Source organism: Pelophylax lessonae (assembly GCF_965119305.1).
Source record: "Pelophylax lessonae genome assembly, chromosome: 2".
Lineage (NCBI taxonomy): Eukaryota > Metazoa > Chordata > Amphibia > Anura > Ranidae > Pelophylax > Pelophylax lessonae.
In genome coordinates this window covers 583,833,452-583,849,903 of record NC_138769.1, presented here as the reverse complement: position 1 = coordinate 583,849,903, position 16,452 = coordinate 583,833,452, and the positions used below count along the sequence as shown (strand labels likewise).

General features: G+C 42.4%; 1 protein-coding gene across 1 annotated transcript in view; it reads left to right on the top strand.

Annotated features, from left to right (window-relative positions):
- Positions 1–8,242, top strand: part of LOC309548195 (chymotrypsin-like elastase family member 1) — a gene marked incomplete at its 5' end in the record, with an annotated part of 12,020 nt that extends 3,778 nt beyond the window's left edge. Inside the window, 5 exons of the mRNA XM_082248150.1 lie at positions 2,344–2,469; positions 3,754–3,890; positions 5,041–5,186; positions 5,842–5,991; positions 8,140–8,242. Coding sequence (XP_082104276.1) covers positions 2,344–2,469; positions 3,754–3,890; positions 5,041–5,186; positions 5,842–5,991; positions 8,140–8,148 — 568 coding nt within the window. The 3' untranslated portion in view covers positions 8,149–8,242. The remainder of the gene's footprint in view (positions 1–2,343; positions 2,470–3,753; positions 3,891–5,040; positions 5,187–5,841; positions 5,992–8,139) is intronic.
- Positions 8,243–16,452: the final 8,210 nt, after the last annotated feature.

Genomic DNA, 16,452 nt, shown 5'->3' with positions numbered 1-16,452 from the left:
TAAATTTGGTCACTGGTAGTTCAACATGGCTCCTCATGGCAAAGAACTCTTTGAGAATCTGAAAAACAGAAATTTTGCTCTACATGAAGATGGTCTAGGCTATTAGAAGATTGCCAAGACCCTGAAGCTGAGCTGCAGCATGGTGGTCAAGACCATACAGCGGTTTAACAGGATAGGTTCCACTCAGAACAGGCCTCGCCATGGTCGACCAAAGAAGTTGAGTGCACGTGCTCCAGAGGTTGTCTTTGGGAAATAGACGTATGAGTGCTGCAGAGGTTGAAGGGGTGTGGGGTCAGCCTGTAAGTGCTCAGACCATATGCCGCATACTGCATAAAAGTGGTTTGCATGGCTGCCATCCCAGAAGGAAGCCTCTAAAGATGATGCACAAAAAAGCCTGCAAACAGTTTGCTGAAGACAAGCAGACTAAGGACATGGATTACTGGAACCATGTCCTGTGGTCTGATGAGACCAAGTTAAACTTGTTTGGTTCAAATGGTGTCAAGCGTGAGTGGCGGCAACCAGGTGAGGAGTACAAAGACATGTGTGTCTTGCCTACAGTCAAGCATGAGGGTGGGAGTGTCATGGTCTGGGGCTGCATGAGTGCTGCTAGCACTGGGGAGCTACAGTTCATTGAGGAACCATGAATGCCAACATGTACTGTGACATACTGAAGCAGAGTATGATCCCCTCCCTTCGGAGACTGGGCCGCAGGGCAGTATTCCAACATGATAACGACCTCAAACACACCTTCAAGACGACCACTGCTTCACTAAAGAAGCTGAGGGTAAAGGTGATGGACTGGCCAAGCATGTCTCCAGACCTAAACCCTACTGAGCATCTGAGGGGCATTCTCAAACAGAAAGTGGAAGAGCGCAAGGTCACTAACATCCACCAGCTGACCGTGATGCCGTCTTGTAGCAAAGTGTCATTTCTTCAGTGTTGTCACATGAAAAGATATAATAAAATATTTACAAAAATGTGAGGGGTGTACTCACTTTTTCGAGATACGGTGTGTGTGTGTGTGTGTGTATGTATATATATATATATATATATAAGTACACACTGTATATATATTTAGATTACCAAAGAGCAGATGTTCTTAACATATACATGTCTATCTTCCCAATTATTTTAGAGTTTTTTTGTGTACTGGAAACCTAAATAACACTCCCTAACACACACACCTGTGCAAAATGCACCCTCAGGTGCTTTTATAAACTTACACATCTCTGGTGTGTTCTTTTGCAGGGCCAATTAAATGTTTTTTTCCTGGAGGGTCAGCCTTGGGGACCAGAGAAAAAAAATTAGGCAGCGCACTACAGCAAATTATGCTTGTGGCAAAACTGAGCTAACAATAGGGAGGGCACAAAACTTCAGTGGATATCGCACAGAGCACAGGGGTTAGCAGTCAGAGGTGCGTATCTCAAAGACTGCAAGAGACAACAGGGCCTAATGTACAGAAAGTAGGGGTCAGGAGTGTGTAACATACAGAGTAAAGGGGTCAAAGGTGCATAATGCACAAAGTATAGAGGTCAAGACTGCACACCACAAAGAGTAGAAGGGTCAGAAGTCAGTAATACACATGACAATAACCAGACAAGGGCAGTTCAGAGTAGGGAAAGTCTTCCCTTGGCTGGATCAGGTGAGTGGAGCAGGTGACGAGCAGCCTCCCTTGCTCTGAACTGACAGGCTGCAGGAGTGGCTCCTGTTTTTGATGCCCAGTGCACCTGTCAGCACTAGCTTTGGCACTGCACAGAATCTAATTTGGGAAGGTGGGGGGGGGGGGGGGGTTGACTCCCCGATCCCTCCATTATCTACTTTTCTGTTATCCTGATGTGTGCTGTAACCCCAGTGAATGTCCAAATACTTTAGTACTAATCTGAATAAAGGGCACATTTAGCAGTAAGAGAAACACTGTCACATGACAGAGAGAGTGACACCGCCACTCCCCATAGTGTCTGCCAATACTGTGGATTCTTGTGCTGGCTGCAATGGAGGAAGAAACTGTGGGGGAGCACTGAGAGGGTAAATAACAGTGGGAGGGGAGCCCCTTTATACAGACACTGTAACTTTGAGCTGATTGGGGTAAGATAACAGTGTTTGTTTAGGTGTTGCCAAGCCAGCATTTAAATAGCTTACCATACAACTTCTGTCTGAGGTAACTGCACTGGCAATCGATAGCTTCATCATCGACATATTCCTCCTGTGCTCTTTCTGCTTTAACAAGGGGCAGAGAGGGCAATAGATGTATGATATTCCTACAGGTACTAACTTTTATTTACCTACGAAATGCATTACATGTCTAATATTAGAAACACCTCTCATTTTCTTTAATCTTTCTAGTGTTCAAACCTTCCGTGTTGCCCTGGGAGACCACAGCCTTAGCGCTAGTGATGGTACTGAACAGTACATCTCTGTATCTTCAATTAGAAAGCACGCCAGCTGGAACAGAAACAACGTCGCTGCTGGGTAAAAAGCTGAAACATGGCATTAGATCTGTTGTTTACTCACAGTCATATAAATGCCCTTTTACATAAAAGTGGATAAGGTGGCATTAAGTACAATGTAAACATTTAAAAACAGCAACTATTCTGCTGAAGAGGCACAAGTTAGAGCAGACTTTCTATTTCATATTAATCCATTAAATGTACAATATATCTTACATGCAGCCAATAGAAACCTGTAGGTGGTGATATAACCCAGAATACCTTACACATGTTGCAATTTAGCCACAACTATTATAATTTTCAGAACTTTTAAGTCGCAGGACTTGACTTTGCAACAAAGCCATGTGGAAAAGATTAAATAGACTTACTGTAAGTTCTCTGGGATATCATAATGAATAGTCTCTGCTTTCACTTACAAACCTGGTAAACTTCTCTGTGACCTCCAATTTCCTGATAGTAAATAGGAATACTAGTATTACGTTAGCCATGCACAGCTCAATTTTCTCCTATTCAGGCTATGGGGGGAATCAGTTGATTTCCCCATACATGCTAAACAGAATAGATGGGGGAATTTCCACTGACAAAAACTGTATTCAGCAGCCATAACACCTGCAGCTGCCTGATTACCTAAACAGTGACTGCATCTAATAGGATACAGTCACTGCTCAGCCAATACTTTTCACCTGGCTCAGTTGATTTTTAAATCAACATTTGTGCAACCAGCTGGTCCTTGTAGAGCCACCCATGGATACAATCTCTTCTGGCTGAATCGGCCAAATTTCGAGTTGCCTATGGCCAGTCCTGTCCTACAGAAGAATCTCGCTTCTTGCTTGGAAATGCTTTGGAGTTTATTTTTAAACCATAGAATGATTCACATATCTCCAAAAAGTTCTCAGTCTAGCATTTTTATCACAATTGTACAGGCCCACAAAACATAGGGACAGTTTTGGTGGAAGCTTATTCACCTACAAGTATATTTTATGACCGTAGAGAGAAAAGAGAGCACCTGGGGGAAATCCAAGCAAACATCAGAAACACCAGCAAACAAATTCCATGCATTTTCTCTGATAGAATCTTAGCCCCAGACCACAGCTCTGCAAGGTCATAGTGCTAACCGCTTTGCCACTCTGTACATTGGCGTTATATGGGAGGTTTACCCCTGCCATTAACCAATATGTCAATGCCCTTAGTATTTTGTCTTGTCTCTTATCATGGACAGAAGACTGTGCAAATGTCATTATGTTTTGTCTATTTTTATGAGTGTAAAGCACTCATGTCAATGTTTGCTACTTTGTATAATTTATAGTTATGATATTGCTATCCTGTGGCTGGCCTCCAGCGCTACCCTGAACTCCGCTGTGAAAGTGGCTTCTCTGCCAAGTGATGGCTACATTCTGGCAAACAACTTCAACTGCGTTGTCACTGGCTGGGGAAGAACCAGCAGTAAGTATTGATTCCATCATAGTGAAGATTAGTGACATAGTTCTGTTAAAATAGTCGGTAGGGGGTTACCAACTGTGGTGTGCAGACACATTTCAGAAAAGAAATAGTGTAAAAGTGTGTTTAAGACAGATATGCTATATGATTGTAGCTTTACTCAAAACATATCCCCTCTGCTGATTGGAAGTAGTGCTACAGAAATATCAAGTAAGCCACTGGCAAGTTCTATAATGTGAGCCTGTTTTGAATTTTTAAAAATGCATGCGTTGTTACATTTGTTGTTAATGAATGCAAACCTGGCTATCAGAGATTACATGCACAACTTTGTAATTGGCGTGACACACCACTTACCCATTAAGCTAGTGTACTGTATAATCATAGGGGTTGATTTACTAAAGGCAAATAGACTGTGCACTTTGCAAATTGCAAATGCACTCTGCAAGTGCAGTTGCTCCAGAGCTTAGTAAATAAGCAGAGGCTCTTCTGACTTCCATCATCCAATTATGTGCAAGCAAAAATGCAGTTTTTTATTAAATTTTCCTTGCACATAATTGGGTGTTCTTTGCAAAGTGAAGCTTTACCTCATTTACTAAGCTCTGGAGCAACTGCACTTGAAAAGTGCAAGTACACTTTGCAAAGTGCATAAACTATTTAGTGATTCAACCCCATTGACTCTTCTGTGAAAGTATTACTAGCAGAGAGAGAATCAACTAGTTACCAGGCAAACTGCAATATTTTTGACTCACTTGCATTTATGCATGCAGATTTGAACAGTCTGCAGGGAATCATACAATTTAGAATTCAAGATTGCCTGAACTCCTGAATTATTGAAAATTGAATGAAAATTAGAGTACAATTCAACAAAGGAAATGTTAAGCTGAGTTGTTTAAAGAACATAGTACAGAAAATTCATAGTATAAGTGTAAATGTTAGAAATAACTACCCTATAAAGATATTGTGAGGCGTATTAAATGAGCCATGTAAGATCAGATATGAAATGAACATTAGAATGGATATAACTAGTTATCTAAAAATCAAAATAGTACATCAGGATGATTGAACCAGGGAATCACATGTTCTTCTGGTTTACCAATCACTGGACATAAGTTTTATCTTTGCAATGACTGTATTGCAAACCTTTCTTTGTCTGCAGCTGGTGGTTCTCTGCCCAGCATCCTCCAGCAGGTCACTCTGCCCACGGTTGCCTACTCTACCTGCTCCTTGAGCGCCTGGTGGGGCAGCACTGTTAAGAGCAATATGATCTGTTCTGGTGGTGACGGAGTCAAGGCATCTTGCAACGTGAGTTTTTTTTTAAAAAATTTTATAACGTTTTTATACTAAGTTTCTATATATTACCAGTTTAACTATTGTTGTTATTATGATCATTATCAGAAATAATATTATTTCTACAATTCTTTATCTATAGAGTGGAAACATACAAAATTCCATGTCACTTTACAATCTGTGAGATCACAATGAATTTATTTATACATACAAGGATAACTGTGATATAATATACAAGGATAGAGCAGCTAGGACACCTCTGCTTTCAGGGTTTAGCAATCTTACAAAAAGAACAGAAACATATCATGACACTTACTGCTAAACTTCCCTACATTTCTTGCAATATATGGAATTTTATAGTTTTATATTTATATTCATCACAATTATATTGCTACTTAATTTGTAAAGTCATAATTACTGAATGTTCTACTCTAACTAAAGTGTGCATGCAGCAGTTTCATTATATGAACTTGATTTGGATGCTCCTATAAATACAAGTCATTTTGTGATCTTGAAAAAACATTTACCCCCTTTGTACAACATATTGTCAGCCTGCTATATATTGCCAAATAATGAGGATACTAAACACCATGCCTTCTGAAAAGTCAATTATGAAACAAGTAATTATAGTGATTTCAGCAACATTTTACATATTTTCTTACAATTTCAGGGTGATTCCGGTGGACCCCTGAACTGTGCCATCAATGGTGTGTACCAAGTCCATGGCATTGTCAGCTTTGGATCCTCTCTTGGATGCAACTATTTCCAGAAACCATCCGTGTTCACCAGAGTGTCTGCCTACATCTCCTGGATCAACAGCGTAAGTCACCAATATGACCTTCCCAGATAAATACCCGGGCCTTTTACTTTACTTTGCACAGCTCAGCAAAAATCAATTCAGGTGTTGTCACATGCAAATAAGCTAATGAACTCATGGAGTATTCAGTAAAAACTACACTGTTTTGCTTCCTTCTGTCTCTGCCTAAAGAAAAATAATCTGAACTGTTCTGTGGTTTAGAGCTGGGTCACACAGGTGTTTTTAGCTAATAATTTCAATAAGGGTGACCTTGTAGAAATTCTTTACTAGTTGATTGCTGCATTTCACATAGGAATCACCCTGACCCTGTTACGCATACAGCATTGTGTGAATAAAACTGGCATGAAATCACTAGCAGAAAGAGCTTCCACATGCTACTGCCTTAAGAGCCCATTCAGAATAGCGCGACACGACTCTGCACGACTTGGGGAGGCGACTTGTCAGTCCCGTGCACCACGACTTCGGAGCGACTTGCAGGGACTTCACATAATGGAAGTCTATGCAAGTCGCTCCAAGGTCGCCCCAAAGTAGTACAGGACCCTTTTTCTATGTCGGAGCGACTTGTGTCGCTCCTATTAGAACGGGTCCTGTACTACTGAATGGACCGCCACCGAGCGCGACTTGTCAGGCTGGCAAGTCGCCTGACAAGTCGCGCTAGTCTGAATGGGCTCTTACTGGTTCATTAATCTGTCACTATTTATAAATAGGTAAATGAACCATTATTAGAATTGTAAAACAGAGAGGTACTTAAGTTGTCAAGGGAGAGCTTGCACTATTTGTAGGGGAGAACTTAAAGTATAACTGCAGGTAAAACTTTTTTTCTTTTAAGTTAAATGGAGAGGGATTAGAACCCCTGTCAGATTTATTTGCCATCTGTGCCAGCCGTTACAGAGATTCACCCTCCCTATTTGTCCTATTTACTGTTATCTTATCACTGAAAGTGAAAGAAAAGGAAAATCACAAATTTTAGGTGGTCCCTAGAATAGTAATAAAGGAGAAGTCTTCCAATGGGGAGACTAGTTCAAGTGGGCAATGGATTACCTTAGGGCTCTTTCACACGGTCCGCCTCCGTAGGCGGATCCGTGCTGCTCAGCGAGGATCGATCCGCCGATCCCCGCTGAGCCGGTGGATGACAGCTCCGTCTCCGCTTGCAGTGCGGAGAGGGAGGTGTCACAGTTCCCGCTGCTTTCTATGGGGGATCGGATGAGAGCGGACCGCCTGTCCGCTCTCATCCGATCCCTGAACGGATGGAAAAATAGGGTTTCCATCCGTCCAGATTTCACGGACAGGATCGGATACGGATGGCAGCAGGAGGTGTCTCCGCTGACATCCGCTGCCCCATAGAGCTGCATGGAGGATCCGATCAGATCTGCCTAAAAAACTGACAGGCGGTTCTGATTGGACCGCCCGTGTGAAAGAGCCCTTAAAGTGTTTATATTTTTTTAAATTAAAAAAATAAACATTTTATACTTATGGTATTGCACAATGCAGCCCTGAACTTACTCTTCTTGGGTCCCCAGCTGGCATTTTCTGTTCCTCCTCTTCTCTGAATGCCCTTTTAGCAAGCCCCTTGCTATGGGGGTACTCATGCAAGCTCGCCCTGAGCAGGGTTGTGTGCATCTATAGACACACACAGCATGGCTCATCTCTGCCCTCTGCTCATGTGTTTTGCTGTCTCTGTGCCTGTGAGAGAGAGGGATTGAAGACAAGCGCTGCTGTAGACGGGCACTGCACTGGATTGAAAGAGGAACCAGGTAAATATTTAAGGGGAGCTGGGGAGAGCTGATCATGGAAGGTTTTTGTATCCCAATGCAAATGCATTAGGAATGCAGGTAAAAAAACGCATGCCTTTAGAACCACTTTAATTTGCACTTTCTGTTTTGGCTATGGGACAGGAAGTGAAGGAAAATCTCCCCAATGGAATACAGATGGCAAAAATAAACCTCATAGGGGTTATAACCCTCACTCTATCCAAAATTAAAAAAAAAAAAAAAAACATTTTTCCTTTATTACTACTTTAACTAGAAGAAATCTACTGATGGCTGTATAGTTGGGTATATTCGGTATGCTAATTATTGCACTATATTTACAGCAATTCAGTGAATTGACTAACAAACACATAATCCCTTTTTTTTTTTTTGCTTCTTTTAGAACGTCTAATCAGAGAACCCTTTCTAAGGCATTTTTGAAGAGAAACAAGCTTGTTGCATTGAATACTATTTCATCTATGATGTTGTTTAAATGAGATCAGCATGATAATAAAGAGTTAATTGACAGCACATTTAGAGTATATTGTTTTTTCTTTCAATCTATACGTAAAACTCATCATATTAGTAACTCCACACTGTATTACTTTATTTGCATTGTATTAAGCCAGTGCGTATAGGAATATACAGGAGATCCAGCTATAAAACTGCAAGCTCTTGGGGAGAACATTTATAGAACAATATTGCAAACAAAGTGTTATACAGCCACATATGTGCTCAAACATTTAATTATTCTAATGTAGCTAAGACCAGTGGTGTATTTAGGTTTTGTGCGGCCCTAGGCCAGACTACATTCGTGCACCCCCTAATTTAACTACGACCCACCCCTTCCTTTCAAGGCCACACCCCTACCTGTTTCAGACCCGCCCTGTCATCTGTAAACCACACCCCTTCCTCTTTAGGCCCCACCTTTTCCTCTTAGAGCTCCACCTCTTCCTCTCTGTACATTAAAGGTGGGTACAAAGTGCCTACTTGTATATTTTGTTTTTTTGTATACCATTTCAAATGTTGTATCTATTATTTTAAGAGATAGAAATCATCAAATTTAAATAATTAAAAGTGTAAATTCGATCAGTTTACAAAGATCAGTCATCCATGTCAAGTATACTATATGGATCACAGCAGCGCTAATTGGTTGAATTAGCACATGGTCAGTCTATGTGAGCAGTAACACCATACCAAGGTTTCCTGTACATATCAATAGAGATGGCCTTGCGGTTTACCCTGCGGTCGGTTCGCGGCAAATTTTGCTTATTCGCAAATTCACGAAAAGTCGGACTTTTGCTGATGTTCGCAAAGATGTCTGCGCCGCCATTTTCTTTTTCATTCAGAAGAACTTTGACCCCTGACACAGTCGTCAGGTGGAACGGGACAGCCAATTAAAACATTTCAGCACATGGACATGCCCCCTACCCTATAAATAGACCTGAGCTGTGTGAAGATCCACAAAAGTCCTTTTCAGGGCTGGTATTTCGGTATAGGTCTACTAGTATCTTTTCAGGTTAGGGGCAGGTATCCAGTCGGTGCTTTAGGGGCAGTTAGAGATCGGCAGCAGTCACACAAATCGCTTTGTTAATGTCCACAAAAGTCCTTTACAGGGCTGTTATTTCGGTATAGGTCCAGTCTCTTTTCAGGTTAGGGACAGGTATCCAGTCTGTGCTTTAGGGGCAGTTAGAGAGATCAGCTGCAGTCACACAAATCGCTCTGTTAATGTCCACAAAAGTAATTTAAAGGGCTGCAATTTTTGGTATAGGTCCAGTCTCTTTTCCGGTTAGGGGCAGGTAGTCAGTCTGTGCTTTAGGGGCAGTTAGAGAGATCGGCTGCAGTCACACAAATGGCTCTATTAATGTCCACAAAAGTCATTTAAAGGGCTGCAATTTTTGGTATAGGTCCAGTCTCTTTTCAGGTTAGGGGCAAGTATCCAGTCTGTGCTTTAGGGGCAGTTAGAGATCGGCAGCAGTCACACAAATCGCTCTGTTAATGTCCACAAAAGTAATTTAAAGGGCTGCAATTTTTTTGGTATTGCTGTGCAGTGCACTAAAAAGGGGGGGGGAGGGGGGTAATCCACAGTATAATATACTTTGTAGAAAGCATATTATAGTGGATTAGCAGTATTATTGTGCACTGTGCAGCATTATGACAGGTGTGGTGACTGAGCGTTGCTGCAGCAATACTACAAACAGTGACAAAAGCACTTATAATGTATTATAACTGGTGTGATAGACCAATGCCCCCCCCCCCCCCCCCAATACCACATATTAAAGTGGGGTGTTATCTGAGTATACTTTTACAAGTGTATTTGTGTCCTGCAACAATATTGCCTCTTTTGCTGAGTTAAGTCTGATACACACAGTGCCAAACTCACTGGCCAATTTTTTGAACAACTGGTGTGATAGACCAGTGGCCCCCCAATACCACATATTGATGCGGGGTGTTATTTAACAGTATCATTTTCTAAGAGTGTATTTTAGTCCTGCAAAATTGTGGCCTCTCTTGCTGTGTTAACTGTGCTACACACAGTGACAACAGTTACTGGCCAATTATTTGTAGCACTGGCGGACTGACGGACAGGCAGATAGGGAGGAGAGGCAGGCAGAACTTGCATTGCACAAGAGGTAAAAAGCAGACTGCAAATGTATCAGGAGCGAGCCATCAACCATGTACAGTCACATCTGGCGCTCCCAGGACGCTGGCACATGGCACCGCAGTGTGGGCTTTTTTAATGTGTACGTTGCTGACAACAGTGTTGCCATCTGCAGCCTTTGCAGTCAACGCATACGTTGCGGTAAGCCCAACAATCACCTAAGGACTAGGGATGATCGAACGGTTCGGGGTCGACCATTGGTTGGACCTGAACATTGGCTGTTCGAGGTTCGGACGAATTTAGAACTTTTTGCTGAAAAAGTTCGGAATTCGGCAACCAGAACCGACCAAAATGCAATTGTACAGGAAATGGGCTTTAAAAGCCCATGATTGGACCAGAACCATCAGTAAAAGCCAATTGAGGGGGCAGGAGAATGCTAGGAATGTGATTGGAGTGACTAGGGGGTCCATAGGCCAATCATTAGTGAATACGCCCCCCAGTATATAAGATAGCCCTCGCCAAATCCCTAGCATTGTTATACAGGGACATGGAAGAGAGTGGAAGCAGTTCTGTGACTTCTGTTACAAAGTGTCATTTAGCAATTTTTAGTGTGAGGAAAGGGATATCTAGTGTAGTTAGGGTGCTATTTTCCACTATAGTTAGCTTTAATTATTCAGTTTCTGTAGGGAAAGTGTTAAGTGTAAGGGGATTGTAGTGTAGTGTAGGGTTAACTGACTGTGACTGCTATGGCAGGGTGACAAAACCCTTCCATATCAGGGCGACCGCTATAGAGAAAAGATTGTTTCTCTTGTGTCACATTCAGTGCACTAACATGGCTTCTCACCTGTGAGCATTCTTTTTGCTGCAGGCGTTTACAGGGCTTTTTTGAGGACATGTTTGGAGTCAAGCATGACATCTGAACATGTGTATAGGGGTATATATACACACACATGTCTGTATATATACACCTGCACATATATAGGTGTGAAAGGAGCAGAACACTATACTCGTTGTGGTGGGGGAGAGATCGGCTTCTTAGACTGAATGAAAATTGATTGGCACCTTCCCCATAGAGCAAAAATTGTGTGTAGAATAGGAAGGTTTGTGAGGGTCTGCAACTCGAAAGGTGCAGGCCGACTCAAACCTGGGGATTTAAATGTGCCACTAATGCAAAAAATATTTCCACACTTCAGACAATGTAAAAGATACATACAAAAGTTTTTATTTATTTGTTACAAGGTTACAAAAAAAGAGAGCAGTTTGAGTCATAGCTACATATATACACATTGTACATAAAAATACAGTACATTAGACCCTGATACCGATGCATTCAGGAAGGAAGCTGGAACTACACGTTTCGCAGGAGTTGCTTCCTCAGGTTCCAGCAATTGGACACAATTGTGCAGTTCTATAGGATAAGTAACGTATATATTAATATCCAAAAATGTATTTTATTACGCCATCTCCACTTCAGGACAAACATCACATTTTATTTATAAAAACCAGCATTTTAGTCATTAAATTCTATTTTTACCTCGTACTATAAATTGTATATTTATCATAACGTAGGGTGTGTTATAATTTATTCCTATTTATTTTTCTCCAGTGTTAAATACTATATATTATATATCAGAATGTCAACACATGTCTACATTTGTTCTAGTAGGGATCTATCAGTATTTGTCATTCATTTTACCCTTAATGATAGGAAAAATGGGAGAAAGGAAGGAAATATATGGAAGGGAAGAAAAAAACAGAATGGAGGAGGAGTAAAGAGGAAAAGAAAAAAGGGAGAGGATAGGGATGATATAGGAGAGAGTAGAAAAGAAAAAACAGGAGGAGAATAGAAAGAAGTGGGTATACAGTGGAGTGGCCAGTCAGAAAGTCTTAAGGGGGGGGCGTGTTGACCAATATCTGCAGCCACTCACGGGCCGAAGCCCAAGAGCGGGTACAGTGACCGGTCAAATGAGGAGGAGAGGAGGGCTAAAAAGCAACAAGCAAAGAGGCGAGAAATTTGTTTTTAGTCTTTTCTTATGTTATTTTTCTTTTCCAGTTTCCATTGCATATGTATTTGTTTCTGATTCGAAGACAGCAGGACAATATATATTCAACATTTGTGAAGGGGCTTACCTAATGAATTCACATCAAGTTTTTCTTCTGGTATACTGATATATATCTATGACGTCTAGATTGATGTCGTTGAAATGAGATATAGGTGTAGGAAGGGAAAAAGATGGGGGAAGAAAGGGGGGGGGAAGGGGGGAAAAAGGGTATTCAATTGTACCTAGGGTATGAAGAACAATATTAGGGTGTAACTTATTGACTTATAGAATGTAGATGCAGGTGAAAAAAGATAGAATATGAAGGTGTTGAAAGCTAAAACGACCCGTGCTCCAAGAAGAGTATAAAATGTTTCTCCAAAAAGTAGGAGTGTTCCTCAATAGGAGTGTTCCGAATTAAAGGCAGTGATTCTTATAGAGAGGAAAAAATATATCCATGTGAGAGGCATATATGAAGAGACTTACCCTTCAGAGTGAGGTGAAGTTTGTATGTCTAGTTAGATAAGCCTTAAGCGGAATGGATATTAAGGGTTTCTTATATACAGCTTAAAAAACAATCTCACAGAGGCAAACCGGCTTATTCGGGACTATATGTGTATATGGGATAGGACTCCCAGCCCTTGCTGCATTATAAGATAATTCAACAATGATTTAGGATATCCTTGGCTTGGTGCCGCATTAGTATAAGGTCCCGTTAGCAGATACAGATTGGTGATATTGCCTATGAAAGAGAAAGTACAAATAAGTCCAATTTATACAGGCCGTACAAAATGGCGGCGTCTCGTCAATTTAAGTTTTGAACCCACGTGTCAGGATGGCACAGGGATAGAGAGTTATTCTATTCCGTTATGGCTTACCTTAGTCTATGAGTAGAAAATAAGGATCAGAGTATGTGGATGTGAAGAGAAAGTTTCCCTAAGATGTTGTATCCCCCGTATTTCAAATGCAAATTGTTTGCATGCATACCTGTTTGTTTAAGTAGCAGAGAGAAATGGCGCCAAGTCCGCCTCCCTCGCGTCTCACGCCCCCCACATCCGCCCCCCAAGTGTCCGGATTGGACACCCGGGAGGATGTTCCTGTGTATCTTATGACTATCGTCTACTTCCGGTCACCCGGACCGGAAGTGACGATAGACATTCCGCCGTTTAGTGTCAGCAGAGAAAGCATTCACTTGTCCTTGCCCAGCGCAATACCCCCAATACAGAAAACGCTATATCGGGGGAGAGTGAGGCATATAGACCATCTAACATCTATCTTGGTGGTATTAGATCCCTAATCAGCATAAAGGCAAGAGACATGGAGATCGTGTAAAAGTATAGGGCGGAATGCATTCTTCTTTTACATATTATAAAACCAGCCAGAATGTTCACAATTACATCTTAATTTCCATATATCTATATTCATATTTTATAATATACATTTCAACTTGCACATTAACAAACAGAAGTTAGTTCATTTGCAGAAAATACATGTAATGAGAAGGCATTGGGTTACGTATAAATATGTCATTGTTACTTTGCATTCTGACACGGTGGAATTAGTGATACTAGGACAAAAGGCTTCCTGATAGCCAGTCCAATATGTAGACAAGGAAAGGAAAATTTTAGGAAGGAAAAAGGAGGGGAGAAAAACAAAAAAGAAAAAGAAGGGGGGGAGAAGGGGGGAGGGAAGTAATAAAATTAAACAATTAAATAGTAAATATTTTAGTTATTAACATAAACATCTATATATCTTCGGGACACCATGACTGACTGATCACGTTAAGGGAAACCCCGTATCTCCTAATGTAGGAGAAGGGGAATTTGGACAGTTTTTTTCACCGTTCAGGTGGTGAGCCTCTCAAAAGAACCCCAAGAAGGAAAGGGAAGGAAGGAATGAATGGGGCAATGTCATTTTTCCAAAAAAGGTGCATAGTTCAAATGTTCATTGAGTCCCGGAGGAGTACAGGCATTTAGGCTAAAAATCCATCGGGATTCCCTCTGAAGAATGACATTGTCAAAGGGTCCACCCCTGGGGCCTGGGTGGACTCTCTCCAATGCAAAAAAACTAAATTTAGGATGTTTATATCTATGCGTGTATGCTATATGGCAGGCAATAGGACTTTCCAGGTCCCCTCCTTTGGTGTATGTTTCATGGTCTTTAATTCTTTCCCAGAAATGACGTTTGGTTTTTCCAATATAAAATGCTGGGCATTCACATTTCCACAGGTATATAATTCCTATCGTTTCACATGTCACAAAATGCCTTGAGATGAAGGTTTTTCCATTTGGTAAAGTTTGTTGGGATTTTGTAGCAATGTATTTACAGTACGCACAGGAACGGCAAGGAAAGGTTCCATGAGGTAGCTTTATGCAAGGATCCTGCTTTTTATTTCTTTCATAGTGACTAGTTGTTACTAATAGGGTTGAGCGAACACCTAGATGTCCGTGTTCGACGGGTTCGGCCGAACTTTAAAAAAAAGTCCGGGTCCGTGTCCCGGACTTTTACCGAACTTTTCCCGGACACCGAACCCCATTGAAGTCAATGGGGACCCGAACTTTAAGGCACTAAAATGGCTCTAAAACACCAAAGGAAAGGGCTAGAGTGCTGCAAATGGCAGCAAAACGTAATTAAGAGCATGGCAAGTGCTCTGCAAACAAATGTGGATAGGGAAATAACTTAAAACAACAAAAAAAAAACAGAAAAATAAAACAATGTTCTTCTTCATCTCTGAAGGACGAGGCCCATATGGAGTAGGAGGGAGGTTGAGGTGGTGGTGGATGTGGCGGTGACATAGGCGTGCGCACAGGGTGTGCTGGGTGTGCCTGGGCACACCCTAATCACCTAGGGCACATAGCATTGCCAGTGAGGAGATGGGAAAGATCTCCCTGGGACCTGCTCTGCTCTATTTCTCCTTGCCTACAGGTACATGGCCCCGATACATTACTCTCCCTGCTGGCAAACACATGCATGTGTATTTCAACTTTGGGGTGCACACCTTAATGCAATAGGCTGCGCACACCTATGGGCGGTGTAGGTGGAAGCGGCGGTGGAGGAGGACCAGGGCCGGATTAACAGCATCATGGGCTTGGTGCTGAGGATTTTGAAGGGCCTTAAGGGCCGTGCCTTGCCATGCACCCAGAGGAGGAAGGGTGCAGCCATGCATGCCTAATTCAACATGGGATGCTGTCTCTGAAGCCCATAAACACATCCATGCATCGCCAACTGTCCCTCCTTGTCCGGCCTTCACGCTGTGTGGGGAGGTTCTGAGGGTGCTGCCTGGGGAAGCGAGCATAGAAGCCAGACTTCTGTGTTTACAAGTGACAGAAGAGCGGTAACAGTGAATATGGCCAACCCGGGGCCTATATAAAAGGTAGGGGCCTGGAGCTGCAGCTCCAATAGCCCCTACATTAATCTGGCCCTGAGGAGGAGGACGAGGTAGCCAACACTGCTTCTTTTCAAAAATTTTAAATGAGGGTACACCCCAAAAGAGTGAGAAAGAGCAAAAATGGAACAATGGGTGGGTAAGGTCGGTATCCATTGCTATTCTGCATAAGGTACGGAAAAGTCCCGTGGGATCCATGCCTGGTTCATTTTAATGAACGTGAGCTTGTCCACATTGTCTCTGGACAGGCGGCTGCGCTTGTCTGTTATAACGCCCCCAGCCGTGCTAAATACCCGTTCAGATAATACACTGGCTGCAGGGCACGCCAGCACCTCCAAGGCGTAAAGGGCAAGCTCAGGCCATGTGCCCAATTTGGAGACCCAGAAGTTGAAGGGGGCAGACCCGTCATTCACTACATGTAGGCGTGTGCACACATACTGCTCCACCATGTTGGTAAAATGCTGCCTCCTGCTAAGACGTTCCATCTGAGCTGCTGGTGCTGCTGTTTGTTGTGGCGTGCTGACAAAGCTTTTCCACATTTCGGCCATGCTAACCCTGCCTTCTGAGGTGCTGGCGGTGCCCTGGTTGCGTTGGCGACCTCCTCCTCCTCCTCCTCTGCCTTGTGCTTCCACTGTGGCCCCGCTGTCAGATGGGAATGCCAGCAGCATGGCGTCTACCAGCGTGCGCTTG